We start from the raw sequence: 14,169 nt of genomic DNA, 5'->3' as shown, positions 1-14,169 counted from the left end.
ACAGGTACATACAGGGTAGGAGGTAAGTCACACAGGAGGGATGAGGTTCGCTAGCGCCTGCCCGCTGCCTCCCCGGAGGCTGCTCGAGTCCCTTCTGACTTTAGGGACAGCCTGGGAGGAGTGTGAGGAGGTACAGTGACATATGCAGATGAAAACCCACCCAGCCCTCCACCCTCCACCCTCCACCGGGGACACGGCCCGCCCGAGCTGCTTCCCGCGCTCCGGGCCCACTGCCCGCCAGGCGGGTCACACCAGGAGGACCCTGGTGCAGGCTGGCACACCTGGAGATCTGTGTGGGTCTGAGAAACTCTCCTGCAAAGCCCCAGGCAACTTTCCTGAATGCGACGTGTTATGAGCATCTGTACACTGGAGGAGCTGCTGGCCGTGAATTAGGGCCATTTAAAACTGCTCTTGGGATTTGGGGGTGAATTTTTTTATACTGATTATCTTTAATGGCTGCAAGCCCAGGAAGGGAGACTCCGCCTACAGACTGAGTGTCCGCCGGAAGCGGGCCTCTGCCAGACATGAAGGCGTTTCCTCCAGGAGTCCCGCTGCAGGAGACTGAGCGAACCCTAACACAGCGAGGCTGGGAGTCAGCCGCCATGACGCAAGCCACACCCCCGAGGTGAACAGGGGCAGCCCTGGCTGACAAGGAAGGGCGGTGCGCTCTGGTTGTTCTGGCCCGCCCTCTCCTCGCTGGCTGGAGGGGAATGGCTAAGGAGACGGCCTTACGGGAGAGATCTGTCTGGCAGACAGGAGGCCCTGGCTTCCACCCCAGAACTGTCAAAACCCCAACTTGGGGGCCTTGGGGCACCGCAAGCCCTTCCCGATGACAGTGTGTGACTCAGCCCTGCGCCCTGGGGTGCCGGGACCCCTCCACGGCAGCGGCTCTCACAATGGCCCCTTCCTTACAAGAGCAGCGTAGTGTTTCTTTGGGTTTTGTACCGCCTGTTTTCTGTTCATGTCTGCTTCTATCCTCCCTTCTCCTCTGAGGATGGCTGTGCCTCCTCCGGGACGCGGAGGCCACAGCGTGGTCTGTGGGCCTCGCTCTGGTTTGTGGGCTGAGCGCTCTGGCCACTGCGCTGGCCTCCAGGGCCCATGTTTCTTTTGCTACCCTCTTCTACTGCAATTCAGAAGTGTTTGGAACTTCCAGGCATGTCTTTATTTTGTGTCCATTTCTAAGTGCGTTGCTGTGAGGGCAGGGAGTTTGGCCGGTGTGGTATCAGTACACCTGAGATGCTTTGTGGAAGCCATGCGTTTTTGGTGCATGGTCTATGAGAGTTTGAAAAAGTGTCAAATCCCACACTGAAGACAGAGCAGGCCGGCACTGTTGCTGTTCAGAAAAACTGCAAGGCAAGATGAATGTGATGGTTTGCTTTCTCGACTCATAGAACTGGAAGCTCCGCAGCGACCCACAGTCCTATCCCACCCAAGGCCCTGCCTCCTCCTGGCTCCCTGTGCAGCTGTCCTGAACATTTAGAAAACGCTTTGTAGCTTATATCATGGATGTAATAGTAAGCAAAATAGTCCTTAATGAAATAGCATATAAATATATAGTTGTGGACTATGCTAAAAACTCTGCAGGGAAAGCAGTGCTGTCCCAGGGTCATGGGGGCCACGGGTCAGAAGACGGCCCTGAGCGCACACACTCTGTGAGCCGGGCCACGGGACACATGGGCTCAGACACAGGCCCCAGGCCTGGGAAGGCGTGGGCTGGCAGTGTCCACGAAGGGGGCCGGAGGCCTGTGTCACGGTGCCGCGGGGGCGAAGGGGCGTGCCCATCCCTGCTTTCGCAGGGCTTTCCCCCTGCGGTTGCTGCCCTGTGTGGAATTCTGTGGCTTCAGAATGTGGAAAATCGATCCTTCCTGTTCTTCTCCCTGCTCCAAATGAGGCGATCCCTAAATATCGTCATAGGGAAAAGCCAGCGCCAGGTCGTAGTTGTAGCCCGCCACGGTGTCGCAGGACGAGCGGCAGATGGGAAGAGGGCTCTGGAAGGCCAGCCGGTCCACGGCGAAGGCGTAGGCCCGGACTAGCCCGCGGTGCCTAGAGGAGCCAGAGAGAGAGCAGGTCAGGGCGCACACCAGCCTTGCGATGCCCCGCCTCTGCTTGTGACGGCAGTGATGGGTTTAACAGGCGTGTCGTCCGGGCCCACGTGCAGGGTGGGTGTGGAGGCAAGGCCTCCCTGGGGGACGGGAGAGGCCAGGGGGACAGAACAGGCACCCGTCCAGCAGCAGACCCAACGCGAGCACAGGGCCTGGCTGCCGGGTCCTCAGCCGAGCCGGTCCTCCGAGGCTCAGCCTGGCACTGCGGCTCCCTGAGGAGTGGATGGTGCAGGCCCCTGCAGCTGCCTGGGCTGGGTCCTCTTAACGCATTCAAACCAAGATGGCTTTTCTGGCCTCGGAGAATCGGGCCCAACCTAGACCCCACTGACCTCCGGTGGGTGGCGAAGCTGTCCATGTCCGAGTTGCGCACCACCTTCTCGTAGGGCACGTTGGCTGTGATGAGGCTGTGGCTGCTGAAGGAGAGGTGCCGCACGGGGTGTCTGGGGAGAGGGAGCAGAGCATGGAGCAGCCTGTGGGTGGCAAGGGCGCCAGGGCTCTTCGCCCTGCTCCCGACGGCTGGCCGTGTTTTGGACACAGGATGAACTCGGGGCACGTGAACTGTGCGGAGCTGGGGGCTGGGAAGCCACGGGCCCTCCAGCCAGGTGCCCCGTGCAGGGCATGGGGCCTTTAGAGGCGGCCGGTAAGGTGTCAGCTGTGTAGCCACATCTAAACATCTGCAGGGTGATGGCTGCAGATCTGATGGAGACTCTCGCTCATTCTAGAAACTGCCCTGCACAGCTGCTGTGGTCAGCCAGGTAACAAGAACGGCCCCCAGCCCGGACACCGACCCTCAGAGAAGCTCCTTGCTCGCAGGCCATGCCCCTGGGGAGCAGCCGGAGGAGCTGCCCCAGGCACGGGCGTTGGGCTCTTAAAAACTAGCACTGGAGCCGGGCCTGGTAGTGCACTTGGGAGGCGGAGACAGGAGGTTTGCACAGGTTTGAAACCAGCCTCAGCTACTTAGGTCTTTTGCAACTCAGTGAGACCCTGTTTCAAAATAAAGAATAAGAAAATAGGGCAGGGGTGTGGCTCAGAGGTAGAATGGCCCTGGGTTCCATCTCCAGTACCTCAAAAAAACCAACCAACCAACAACCAACCAACCAACCAACCAAACAGACAAAACCAAAAAAACAAGCACTGGGCTTCCTTTGCTGCTTGAGGGCTTCTGGAATGCCAGCCCAGGCCTTTAGTTGCCTTTTGATGCCACCTGGTGGTAACATGGTGTATCACCAGGAAATCGTATCTAGCGAGGAAGGGATGGACAGACGGAGTGGGCAGTGGTGTCACACTGTCCTGGGCCCAAGTCTGATGCCAGCTGCTGTCCACTGCACTCACCAGCACTGCCCTCTAAGAAAGAGACCCAGTTTCCATTTCTCCTTGCACTACAGGAGTGCAAAGTCTAGAGGGCGGCCCGAGGCCTGGGGATGCTGCCGCGCTGTTGACTGGGGGTCTGTGTGCGGGCTCCTCCTCACCGTCCTCACAGCTCACGCCTCTTTACAGAGATGCTAAGGGCAGCTGGGTGGGGCCTCGCTCTCCTTGCCTCCTCTGGGGAGGCGGAGGAGTGGCCACCTCTGCTCTGAGGGCGAGAGCAGAGGCACAGGAAAACTGCTGGTATAATGTGTCTACGTGGGTGGAGCCATCAGCCTGGCCTCGGGGTTGAAGGCTGAGTGATGATTCCTCCTAGCTGAAGCCTGACACGCTCAGTCCTCGGTGCCCTCCACCCGCGTGAGCAGCCGCACACCAGGCAGAGCCGCTGCTCCCCACGTGGCAGCCGAGGCTGGGCTGGCTGAGCTAGCTGCCTACGTTTAGCTACTTTGGCTGTTTGACAAGATGGAGGAATTCTAAAGTGACCAGAGCGGCTCTTAGAGGACGCGGGCCTGATGGAGGAGGCTGGCTGGCCATCACGCGGCTCTGGGCAAACAGGAGGAGCCTCACCTGGAGTGGACCTCCCACAGCTTGCGATCCATGCGGTAGTCCCACACCGAGACCAGGCCCTCCTCGCCTCCGCTGACGATCTTCCAGTCATCCATCTGCACCGCAGACACCCCGAGCTGGTGGGCGGACAGCGACAGGGCGATCTTGTCGGTGCGGAGGTCATGGAGCCTCACCCTGGAAGGAGCGGAAGGAGAGCGGGGGACGGACAGGGGTCAGCCCCGGAGCTGGAAGAGCATCTTCCTCCCAGCTGCGCAGAGCCACGGACAGCGCCTTCAGCTGCAAATATCTAATGATTACTTCTGAGTTAGCACACTGCCATAATTTAGAGTGTCTTAATATAAGAACCTTTCAAAAACTCCTTTTCATACAATATGCACTGAATTTTCACTTGAGGATGAGCTAGATAAGGAGCCAGAAGTCTCCTACCCACTACGGCACCACAGGACTCAGTTCCTGACAGAAGCCACAAGAGCGCAAAGTGAATGTGGCAAAATGTAAGCAAATTAATCCCATTTAACAAAGGTGAGGGCGACTTTAACAGACTCTGCACCACAAGTCAGAGAGGCAGAGACATCTGCTGCCCCGAAGAGACCTGTCGTCATGATGTCTGTGATTGGAAAGATATGTGGTGGGCCAGCGTTACTGAGAAGAGGTTCTATGCGAGACACACACACACACACCCCACACACACTTCCAGATTGGAGGAGGTATTTTGAGCCAAAATCCTTTCCAGCTTACCTACCAGTTTGAAGGCTTTACTCTCAAGTTTATACAGCAGCAAAGCAAAGGGCATGTGAGGAGCCACAGGTGAGCCCTGACAGCTGGAGGCGCAGAGCAAACCCCAGGCCTGTGAGTACCCACAGGCGGGACGCCCGCCCCGCCCACAGAACCCCACAGGGGCAGCAAGGGCAGAGGGGAGGGTGCCAGTGAGTCCCAGGAGAGGTGATTTCAGGGCAAAACTTACTAAATGCTTGCCAAAGCTCGCCCGCAAGAGAAGTTTACAGAGCGCATCTGCTCTTTACAGACAGGATTTGCTTGTAATTCAGTCCTTATAATCTGCTCAGGTTTTCTACTTCAAAGACGAAAAATGTAGGTGAATAAATTACTTTTTGGGAAAAAATAGTGACCAAAACTGACCTCCAGGACACAGAAAGCCCAAAGAGGTCAAATAACAAAGAGCGACCTGGGAGCGAGGCCAGGAGCACCGCCCCACAAGGACAGCATCCCAAGGCCACACGTGCCCGGCCCAGGAAGGCAGGGGAGCTCCCAGACGTCTGCGAGGCGGCACTGATCAACCGCTGCAGTCCTGGCAGCCAAGCGCCACAGGAAACCACACAGAGGGACAGAGGACCAAGGCAGCCACGCGAGGAGCCCCGCTGGGCATGTGCGCCTCAGCCACAGAAAGGAAGCCGCGTGGCCATGTCCATGGTGCTGAAAAGGAGTGGAGGCCACACCACCGCTCCCTGAGAAGTCCTAAGAGGCCAGGAGGCCGTCAGTGCTGCCACTACAGACTGCTAAAAACAGATATGGTTAATCAGAAACAATTTGGCAAATTTACCAATAGAAGACAATCAAGGAAATTCAGTAATAATTTGGAGTAAAATTAATATGCCAAATCAGTGTCTGAATTATGTGTCAACAACCACTAACCTAAAAATACAAAGAAAGATCCTTCTCTTAAAATAGAGTTAAAGACAAAATATGTAAGTTCTCAACTTGGAGTTGTACTTCATATACTTACTACACCAAAATAAATTATAGACGACTCAAAGATTAAACTAAAGGTATGTGGAGCAGGGACAACTTTCTTCCCACCTGCAGGAGAAATCCAAGTCAAGCACATGATGACCTGGAGAAGCCATCCACAGTAGGGCAGTAAGGAAAAGAAAAGACAGCATCACAATGATGACCTGGAGAAGCCATCCACAGTAGGGCAGTAAGGAAAAGACAGCATCACAAAGAAAGAATATTAATGGCTGGTTAGCATGAATTACTGGTGGTAAGAGGGGCTGCCAACTGTCTGTCCAGCAGGAGCCATGGGGCACAGCTAGGTGCCGTGCTGACAGGAACACAGGTGCTCTGTAGGGAGACACTGGCAGTATCCAACCAAGTAACAGACGTCTTCTCTTCTGACCTAGCCTTCACACTTCTAGGACTCTGCTACCAGGCCATTAGCCACAGTGCTCACTGTCTGAATCGCCAAAGACAGGGCTTCTGTCTCTCACCTTGTGGATCCTCCTGTAACGTATCACTTAATAATGCTGGTGGAATGTAACGAACACCCTTTTAAATGTACCGCTGGGCTCACCAAGGGCGCACCCACCCCAGGGCTGATCTGCAGGGGCCTAGGACGTGGGCCTCCCACAGCAGACAGAAGCAGGGAGTGCTGAGAATCCAGCTTTTATAAAGGCCTACGAAACATCTTTAAATGAAGACACAGTCCCTGAAATTATATTTATGAAGTAGGTGAGAAACAGGTTAGAGAATTTGTGGATTAGAAGACAAATGTGAGTCACCACGAAGGGAGCACGTAGGATAAGGACCTGTGAAGGAAGGAGGAAGAGCCCTGCAGCTAGAAGGGGAGGCTCAGCCATGTCCAGAGGACGCTCCAGAAGGAGGAAGGAGCACTGCGGAGAGCAGCTCCAAGGAGTCAGTGGCTGACACCGCGCCTGGGTTAGCGTCTCACATACCGAGGACACTGATCGGGATGGAATATACTTTAAGAGTAGGAAAAGACAGACACCAGGCATTAAGAAATGAGACTGACAAGAAGGGGCAGAAACAGCAGCAAGGCGGCCATGACTGGCAGGCCTGGACGTGGAGGCACCATCAACCAGGCCTCCAGGAATCTGGGGCAATGACCACGCCTTCACACGGCGGACCACACAACCATCGCTAGGGCCAGAGCAGAGCCGGGACAGGTGTGCGCGGAGGATGCACCCCCATGCCACGAGTGTTCTGACCATGCTGGCAACCGCGAGGAAGAGGAGCGCCCGCCTCTTCTCTGCTCCTTTGTACTTCAAATCCATCTCTCAAAGTGCACTCTGGGAAATCCTGAAGACGGACTTCTGGAAGGCATACTTGAAACGGTAGAGCAGTTGCCTCGGAGGAGAGCGTGGCCACGGTAATGAAAGCCAGGGAAGGGCTTCCTAAGAGCCAGCCACGCAGTGATCCTCGCTCCTGACCCTGCAGATGGACCTCATGCACACCCTCTGTGCTTAGTTCTTAGGTCCCTTAAATGAAGCCGGGTGCTGAAGAAGCATGGTCTTAGAACACAGAGGAGAGGCCTGCTACTCTTGGCTGGGCCTTGTCGCCAATGTGAGGCAGATGGATAGCCCGTTGCTACGGAACACCACCGATCCGGCTCTCCAGTGAGACGTGGGACTAGAAAGGCCAGCGAGAGCATGAAGTGCGCTCTGAAAACAAAGGGCCCTCTCTGTCACAGTGTGGAGACCTGATCTTTGGCTGGGGTAGGTGAGCGAACCCGGGAAAAGCCTCCGGAGAGTGCAGGCACTGTAGGAGGGTCTAGGGGCCACGATGGGGCTTGATAAGGATGGGGGATCTTTTAAGCCCAAGTACTTTTCCGTGCAGGTTTGGTTAACGGGGTCTATTTTGCTGTGGTGATTTCCATCAAGAGCTCCTCTGTTGAATATTTATACTCTGTAGTTTACAGTTTGGCTGTTAAGGAGACAAAGGCAAACAGGAATTTGGCCCAGAAGTTCAAAGTTTACCATCTGTTTTCCTATTATATTTAGACAGCAGCATGGCTGGCCCCAAACAAAGCAAGCACACACCGGAAGTTAGAGCGGTCGTGTATTTGATATCACTCAGGAAAACAAAAGTGGCCAAAGCTCGCTTGAAATTCTCCCCACAGGAATAAAGCAGCAGTGTTTTTCTAACATCCCCTCCGAGAGGCACCGCTCTGGCTTCTTGTCTCCAGCACCGCGGCTGAGTCCACCCAAGCCATCGCGTTCACATGAAGAAGCAGGTACTACCCTGAGCACTGGACGCGTGCGGGCGCCGCTGCAGCACACCCTGGCAGAGCGGCCTCAGCGCTCCGGCTCAGCACTGCCGCGGGAGCAGGGAGATGGCAAATGGGCACAAAGGTGCCAGGACGGCCAGTTCCAGGGACAAAGAAGCCACTGAGGGAGGCTGTAGGCGCTATCTAGCGAGTATCCCATCAACTTTGCCCATTGAAAAGAAAAATAATTGGTTGGAAAGCTGTAATTGTATTATGTTTAATATTCATGGCTGGGCTGGAGCGCGGTTCCAGCACGCCCTCTCTGCAGCCCCTCTCTAATGAAAATCACACCATAGGAGCCGGCTCGAGCCCGCCAATTAAAACAAAAGACACCAGAACCTTCCAAAGACTCCAGCAGAGGAGCATCCATCTGATGGGCAGGAAAACGTGCTGGAACCGAGGGGGAGGCACGCTCTGGTTGTCCTGTGTTAAGAGCTCTGAATAACTTATTATAACACTTGCAGATGGAGTGAACGCAACATTTACACCCCACTCCGAGCTCTCTAGCAGCAGGCAGCGGACGCCACACGACAGCCTTCTATCTGTCAGGAGCAAGGGAGCGCGGGGCTCTGACGGAGCCGAGGCCGGGCTCGCTTCCCATTGGTTAGGGTGGAGAGCCGCATGGAAAGAAAGCAAACTGAACTCGTGGCAGAGCCGAAACCTGCCTGTGCGCTGGCCTGGCTGTTTTATTAAGAAGGGCCTGGCCTTTGGCTCTATTTCTATCTGGAAAAATAAAGGGAACAAGCAATAAGTATTAAAACACAGGCTTTTTTAATGACAAAATTAATTAAGAAAGCTAGTATTTTTAAAAAGAAATTAATGCATGAGTTTGTTTGACCTTACTGAACCTAAACTATTAAAGATAATTTTCTTTTTTTTTTTTTTTGGTGGTACTGGGGTTCCTGGAAACACTTCTCCTTCTGGGCTACACTCCCAGACCTATTTTTATACTTTTTATTTAGAAACAGGGTCTCTTAAGCCAGCGCACGCAGCTGGCTTTGAACCAGCTCGATCCTCCTGTCTCTGCCTCCCAAGCGCAGGGATTACAAGTGTGCACCACCACGCCTGGCTTAAAGAGAATTTTAAATATAACCTTACATGGCAAAATCAATAGCTTTACCTACAGAGCTCTGATGATGGTCTGTGGTAAACACCTTGTTTATAACCAGCAACTAGAATAGCCTGTACTTTAGGCAGACCGCCCCAGTTCCATCCAACCAGACTGTGCCTAGCACTTTTAAGTTGCATCTCTGAGGCTTAGAGTTCGCTGCACTCGTACACGCAGCCACGCCGGTGAGAGCCGCAGCCTGGCACTGTGCAGGCCCTTCTGCCTCTGCTTCCTCAGCGGCCGCTGCCACGTGGCTGTGAAGGGCTCCCCTGGCCCCGCGTCCTGCGGCCAGACAAGCCAGCCTGGCCTGTGGCTTGTGCACGGCTTTGATCATGCATAATGCCAGACCAGTAAGGCACAGGATCCTAAGTCGTAAATAACGACGCCTTTAGTTCTAGTTAATTTCATCAGATGAAAACTTCATATACCCACACTGCACATAAAGATCCCAACGTACCTTTTTTACTTTCATACACACACTGTTACGCATGCCTCACACTTAGAAGCTTACTGTATGATACCTACCGTAATAAAAAAATTATAGAGCATCAAGACAACGTGGTTCTGGCAAAACCGGACATACAGATCAGTGGAGCAGAAATGAAAGTTTAGAATAAACCCTTACAGAGCCGGGCGTGGTGGCGCATGCTTGTAATCCCCGCGCTTGGGAGGCAGGGACAGGAGGATCGCGCAGGTTCGAAGCTAGCCCCGCGCGCTGCCTTAGGAGACCCTGTTTCCAAATAAAAATGCAAAAATAGGTCTGGGAGTGTAGCCCGAAGGTAGAAGGGCTTCCAGGAACCCCAGTACCACCAAAAAAAAAAAAAAAAAAAAAAAAAGAATAAACCCTTACATTTATGCTCAATTATGAGGAACTGAACCGTCTGTTTTTCAGAAAAACTTCAACAAACTTAGTTTTGTGGGGTTTTTTGGGGGGATACTGGTGATTGAACCTAGAGGCATTATACCTTCAAGCTTTGCCCCAGTCTGATTTTCTTCTTTTTTTGGAATCGGGGTCTCACTAGGTTTCTGAGAGCCTCGCTATGGTGCTGAGACTGGCTTTGAACCTGCAATCCTCCTGTCTTAGTTTCCCAAGTACTGGGATTACAAGTGTGCCCTATCACACCAGACAAAGTTAAAGTTTTGATAAAGCAAAAAGCTTTCTAAAAAAAATTATGCTAAACCGAGCGTGGTGGCGCACGCTTGTAATCCAGCATTCGGGAGGCTGAGACTGAAGGATCACGGTTGGCGGACAGCCTCAGCTACTTAGTGAGGCCCTCCACAACTTAGTAAGACCCTGTCTCAAAATAAAAAGAATAAAGCATAGGGCAGGGGATGTAGCTCGGAGGTAGAATGCCCCTGAGTTCCATTCCCAGACCTGCAAAAATAAATAAATAAATAAATAAATAAATAAATATGCTAAGCCGGGCGTAGTGGTGCACGCTTGTAATCCCAGCATTTGGGAGGCTGAGACAGAAGGATCGCGGTTCGAGGACAGCCTCAGCTACTTAGTGAGGCCCCTTGCAACTCAGTGAGACCCTGTCTCAAAATAAAGAATAAAAAATTGGGGTGGGGGGAGCTGAGAGGTAGATGCCCCTGGGTTCCATCCCCAGGACCGTAAAAAAAATGTTTTTTGCTCAACTCATTTTAAGAATGGTGCTAACACGACTGAATACCAGGTGCTGGGGCGACTGGACGGCCGTGTGCAAAGGATGAAGATGGCCCTCCTCCGCGCGCCACATACAGGGCCACACACAGGGTCACATGCCTCAGCACAAGAGTTTTAGACAAAATGCAGGAGCAAGTGTTTACAACCTGGGTTAGGAAATGCTTCTTACACGTGACCTCAACAGCACAAGCAGCAGCAGAGACAACGGGTGAACCTCACGAATCAAAGGGCACTGTCAAGACAGTGCGGAGACAGCACAAAGACAGGGGAGATGCCGCAAGCCGTGCGGCCCAGAGCAACCAACAGTCAAAGACAGCCCGATACAAGTGTCATCCTGTTTGTGTATCATCCTGTTTGTATGAAATTTCCAGAACAGGTAAATCCAGGAAGAAGGAAAAGAGACCCGTGGTTAGGCGATGGTGTTGGGGAAATGGGCAACAACTGCTCATGGGTACGGGCTTTCTATCTGGGGCGATGAGTGCACCCCAAGAGGCCTGGGCTCATGTTTGCATAACCGAGTGAACTTAAAACCTCACCAAACTTGGGAACTTAAAAACCCCACTGACTTACACGGTTTGCGAATTCTATCTCAATAAAGCTGCTAAAAATAAGCTTAAAAATGGGGTGGGAGTTATGGGACGCGTCGGTTCAGCGAATGCTGCCTTAGCAACCGATACTAGCTGACACGCGCCCTCCACCAACCCCCATTCTCCCTGGAGAGTGCTGAGGGGCGTCCTCCTCCTTGGTCGCTGATTTCTCTGGTGAGAACGTGCGCAGCAGAGACAAGAACAAGAGCCACAGGACAGGAAAGGATGCATCTCATTTTTTTTGGTGGTACTGGGGATAGAACCCAGGGACATTCTACCTCCAAGTTACACACCCAGACCTATTTTTTATTCTTTATTTTGAAACAGGGTCTAAGTTGCAGAGGGCCTCACTAAGGAGCTGAGGCTGTCTGTGAACCTCAAACCTCCTGTCTCAGCCTCCCCAATGCTGGGATTACCAGTGTGCGTCCCTAAACCCGGCTCCACCTACCGCATTTAACACAGCCCTCAACAAAGCCCCTTTACTGCCAACAGCTTAAGTGTTTACTCAGATCATTACCAGAGCGTGGGAGTCCGACCTGTCCCAGGCAGAGTAAACTCGCTGCTCAAGCTGACCATCGCTAACACTTACGGATGGCAGTGAGGCACCGAGGACTCTGGAGAGGCAGCTCGGGCTCAGACTGTGGACAGCCCGACGTGGACACAGCTCCACAGGCGGCGCCCGCTTCGCCCTGCGCCCTCTTGCAGCCTGGCCTGAGTCAAGGTCCCACCTGCAGAAGGGCACGGTCGCGCTGGCGGTGGACACTCCAGCTTCGTGACTCGAGGAGCCAACCAAAGACCTGCGGCCCAGAGAGTGAGGGGGGCTCTTTGTGGCTTCGCCCTAAGGACTGTCCCGTCATGGAGCTGGGTGACGGTGGTGGTGTCGAGGCAGATGGGGAAGCTCAGAACGCCTGTCTTCTGGCCAGAGAACCAGGGAAACTAGCTTCCTATGGCCTCCAAGTTTAAGGGCTAAGAAATGAAGAAACTGAAGAAGGGGGTCCCACAGCACCGTGTGTGAACCAGAGCGGATCCCAGGCCCCTCCCCGGCCACGCAGGACAGATCCAGGGGGTGTCGTGAAGGCTTTAAGAACTCCGCTAGGCTTCAAACCAGCGCCGAGCTGCAGACCAAGCTCACGCAGCCCGTGTGCAAGACAGACAAAAACAGTGCAGCCAAGGCTCCACACTGAGCTGACACGGACTCACGCCCCACAGAAAGTGAGAAAGACCAGGCAGCCGGAGCCTACCAGGGAGACCAGCTATTAAAAAAAAACAAACCAGCCAACGCTGTCCGGAGTGTCTGTAACAACTCCAAAGTACCAACCCTGCATTCACAATGTCCACACACAATGCAGAATTACCTGACACTCCCAAAACAAAGTGAAACAGGAAAGTGTGATCCCTTGTCACAGGACAAAACAAGTAACAGACGCTGGCCCCAAGGTAACCCAGATTCAGGGAGACACCGATGACTTACGCCCCCACTGCGACTCTCTTTTCCATGAAGCAGAGGTAGAATGGGTAAGAGTGACATTCTCAGCGAGAAACAGAAGCTATAAAAAAGAACCCAATGAAAAATTTGAATCAGAAAATCCAAAATCTGAAATTAAAAACTGGTGGGCTCACCAGCAGAATGGAAATAAGGGGAAACAGCCAAGTGAGCCTGCAGACAGAAGAAAGTATGCGCTCCGAGGAAGAGAAAATTCGGGGAAAAAAGATGGACAGAGCTTATTTCTTATTTTGAAGCAGGTTCCCATTAAGTTGCTGGGGCTGACCCAGCTTCGGTGACCAGGGACGTCGTCAAAGCCCCAGCGAGCGCTCATCGCTGAAGCCGGAAGGAGAGGAGGAAGGATTCGCGCAGGAAAGCACACGAAGAAACGACGACTGCAGACTTCCCAAGTGGGTGGGAGGCAAAAATGTACAGAATCCAAATCTCAGTGAACGCCAAACAGGGCTTAAACTAAAACCATCGTCATCAAGCAAAAAACCCAAACAGAGTTTAAACTAAGACTACCACCACCACAAAATCCTTTCTTTAAATGTCCTAATTCCTACACTATTAACTCATTTTTGCTTTTTTTGTTGTTGCTGTTGTTGATACTGGGGTTCCTGGAAACCCTTCTACCTCCGGGCTACACCCCCAGAACTATTTTATACTTTTTTTCTTTTTTTACTTGGAAACAGGGTCTCTTAGGCCAGCGCGGCTGGCTTCGAACCTGCGCGATCCTCCTGTCTCCGCCTCCCAAGCGCGGAGATGACAAGCGTGTGCCACCACGCCTGGCTCATTTTTGCTTTTAATGAACAAATACATACTTTCATTTAATACCATGGATTATAAAAAGAATCATTATTTTATGCAATGTTTAAATAAAACATACATGTTCAAACCTGGGCATATTGAGATCTTACGATATTAAGCTTTTGGGGTAAAAAATGCAAGTCCTCCCTCTACCACATTTAAAGTAGATTCTTCCTTCTTTTTCCAGATGTATGATTTTTATTTAAAAACAGTTTAGCCAGGTGTGGGGGAACACACCTGTAATACTTGGGAGGATGAGACACAAGGATTGCAGGTTGGCAGCCAGCCTCCGCAACTTAGTGAAAACCTACTTCAAAATAAGAAATGAAACAAATAGGGCTGGGGGTATAGTTCAGAGGTAGAATGCCTCTGGGTTCAACCCCCAGTTCTGTAAAAATAAAATTAGAGAAAAAAGAATAAAACAGAGAACATGTTTAACCCTGTGTTTCGAGTGCCCTAG

General features: G+C 52.7%; 1 protein-coding gene across 2 annotated transcripts in view; it reads right to left on the bottom strand.

Annotated features, from left to right (window-relative positions):
- Nucleotides 1-1,898: 1,898 nt before the first annotated feature.
- FBXW8 (F-box and WD repeat domain containing 8) overlaps nt 1,899-14,169 on the bottom strand; it is a gene marked incomplete at both ends in the record, with an annotated part of 109,240 nt that continues 96,969 nt past the window's right edge. For both annotated transcript variants that reach the window (XM_080717439.1, XM_080717440.1), the window contains 3 exons: nt 1,899-2,043; nt 2,432-2,542; nt 4,035-4,208. In XM_080717439.1, coding sequence (XP_080573565.1) covers nt 1,899-2,043; nt 2,432-2,542; nt 4,035-4,208 — 430 coding nt within the window. The remainder of the gene's footprint in view (nt 2,044-2,431; nt 2,543-4,034; nt 4,209-14,169) is intronic.

Source organism: Muscardinus avellanarius (genome assembly GCF_963383645.1).
Source record: "Muscardinus avellanarius genome assembly, chromosome: 21".
Taxonomy (NCBI): domain Eukaryota; kingdom Metazoa; phylum Chordata; class Mammalia; order Rodentia; family Gliridae; genus Muscardinus; species Muscardinus avellanarius.
The sequence above is the reverse complement of the archived record's forward strand: the minus strand, read 5'-3'. Positions and strand labels throughout refer to the sequence as shown.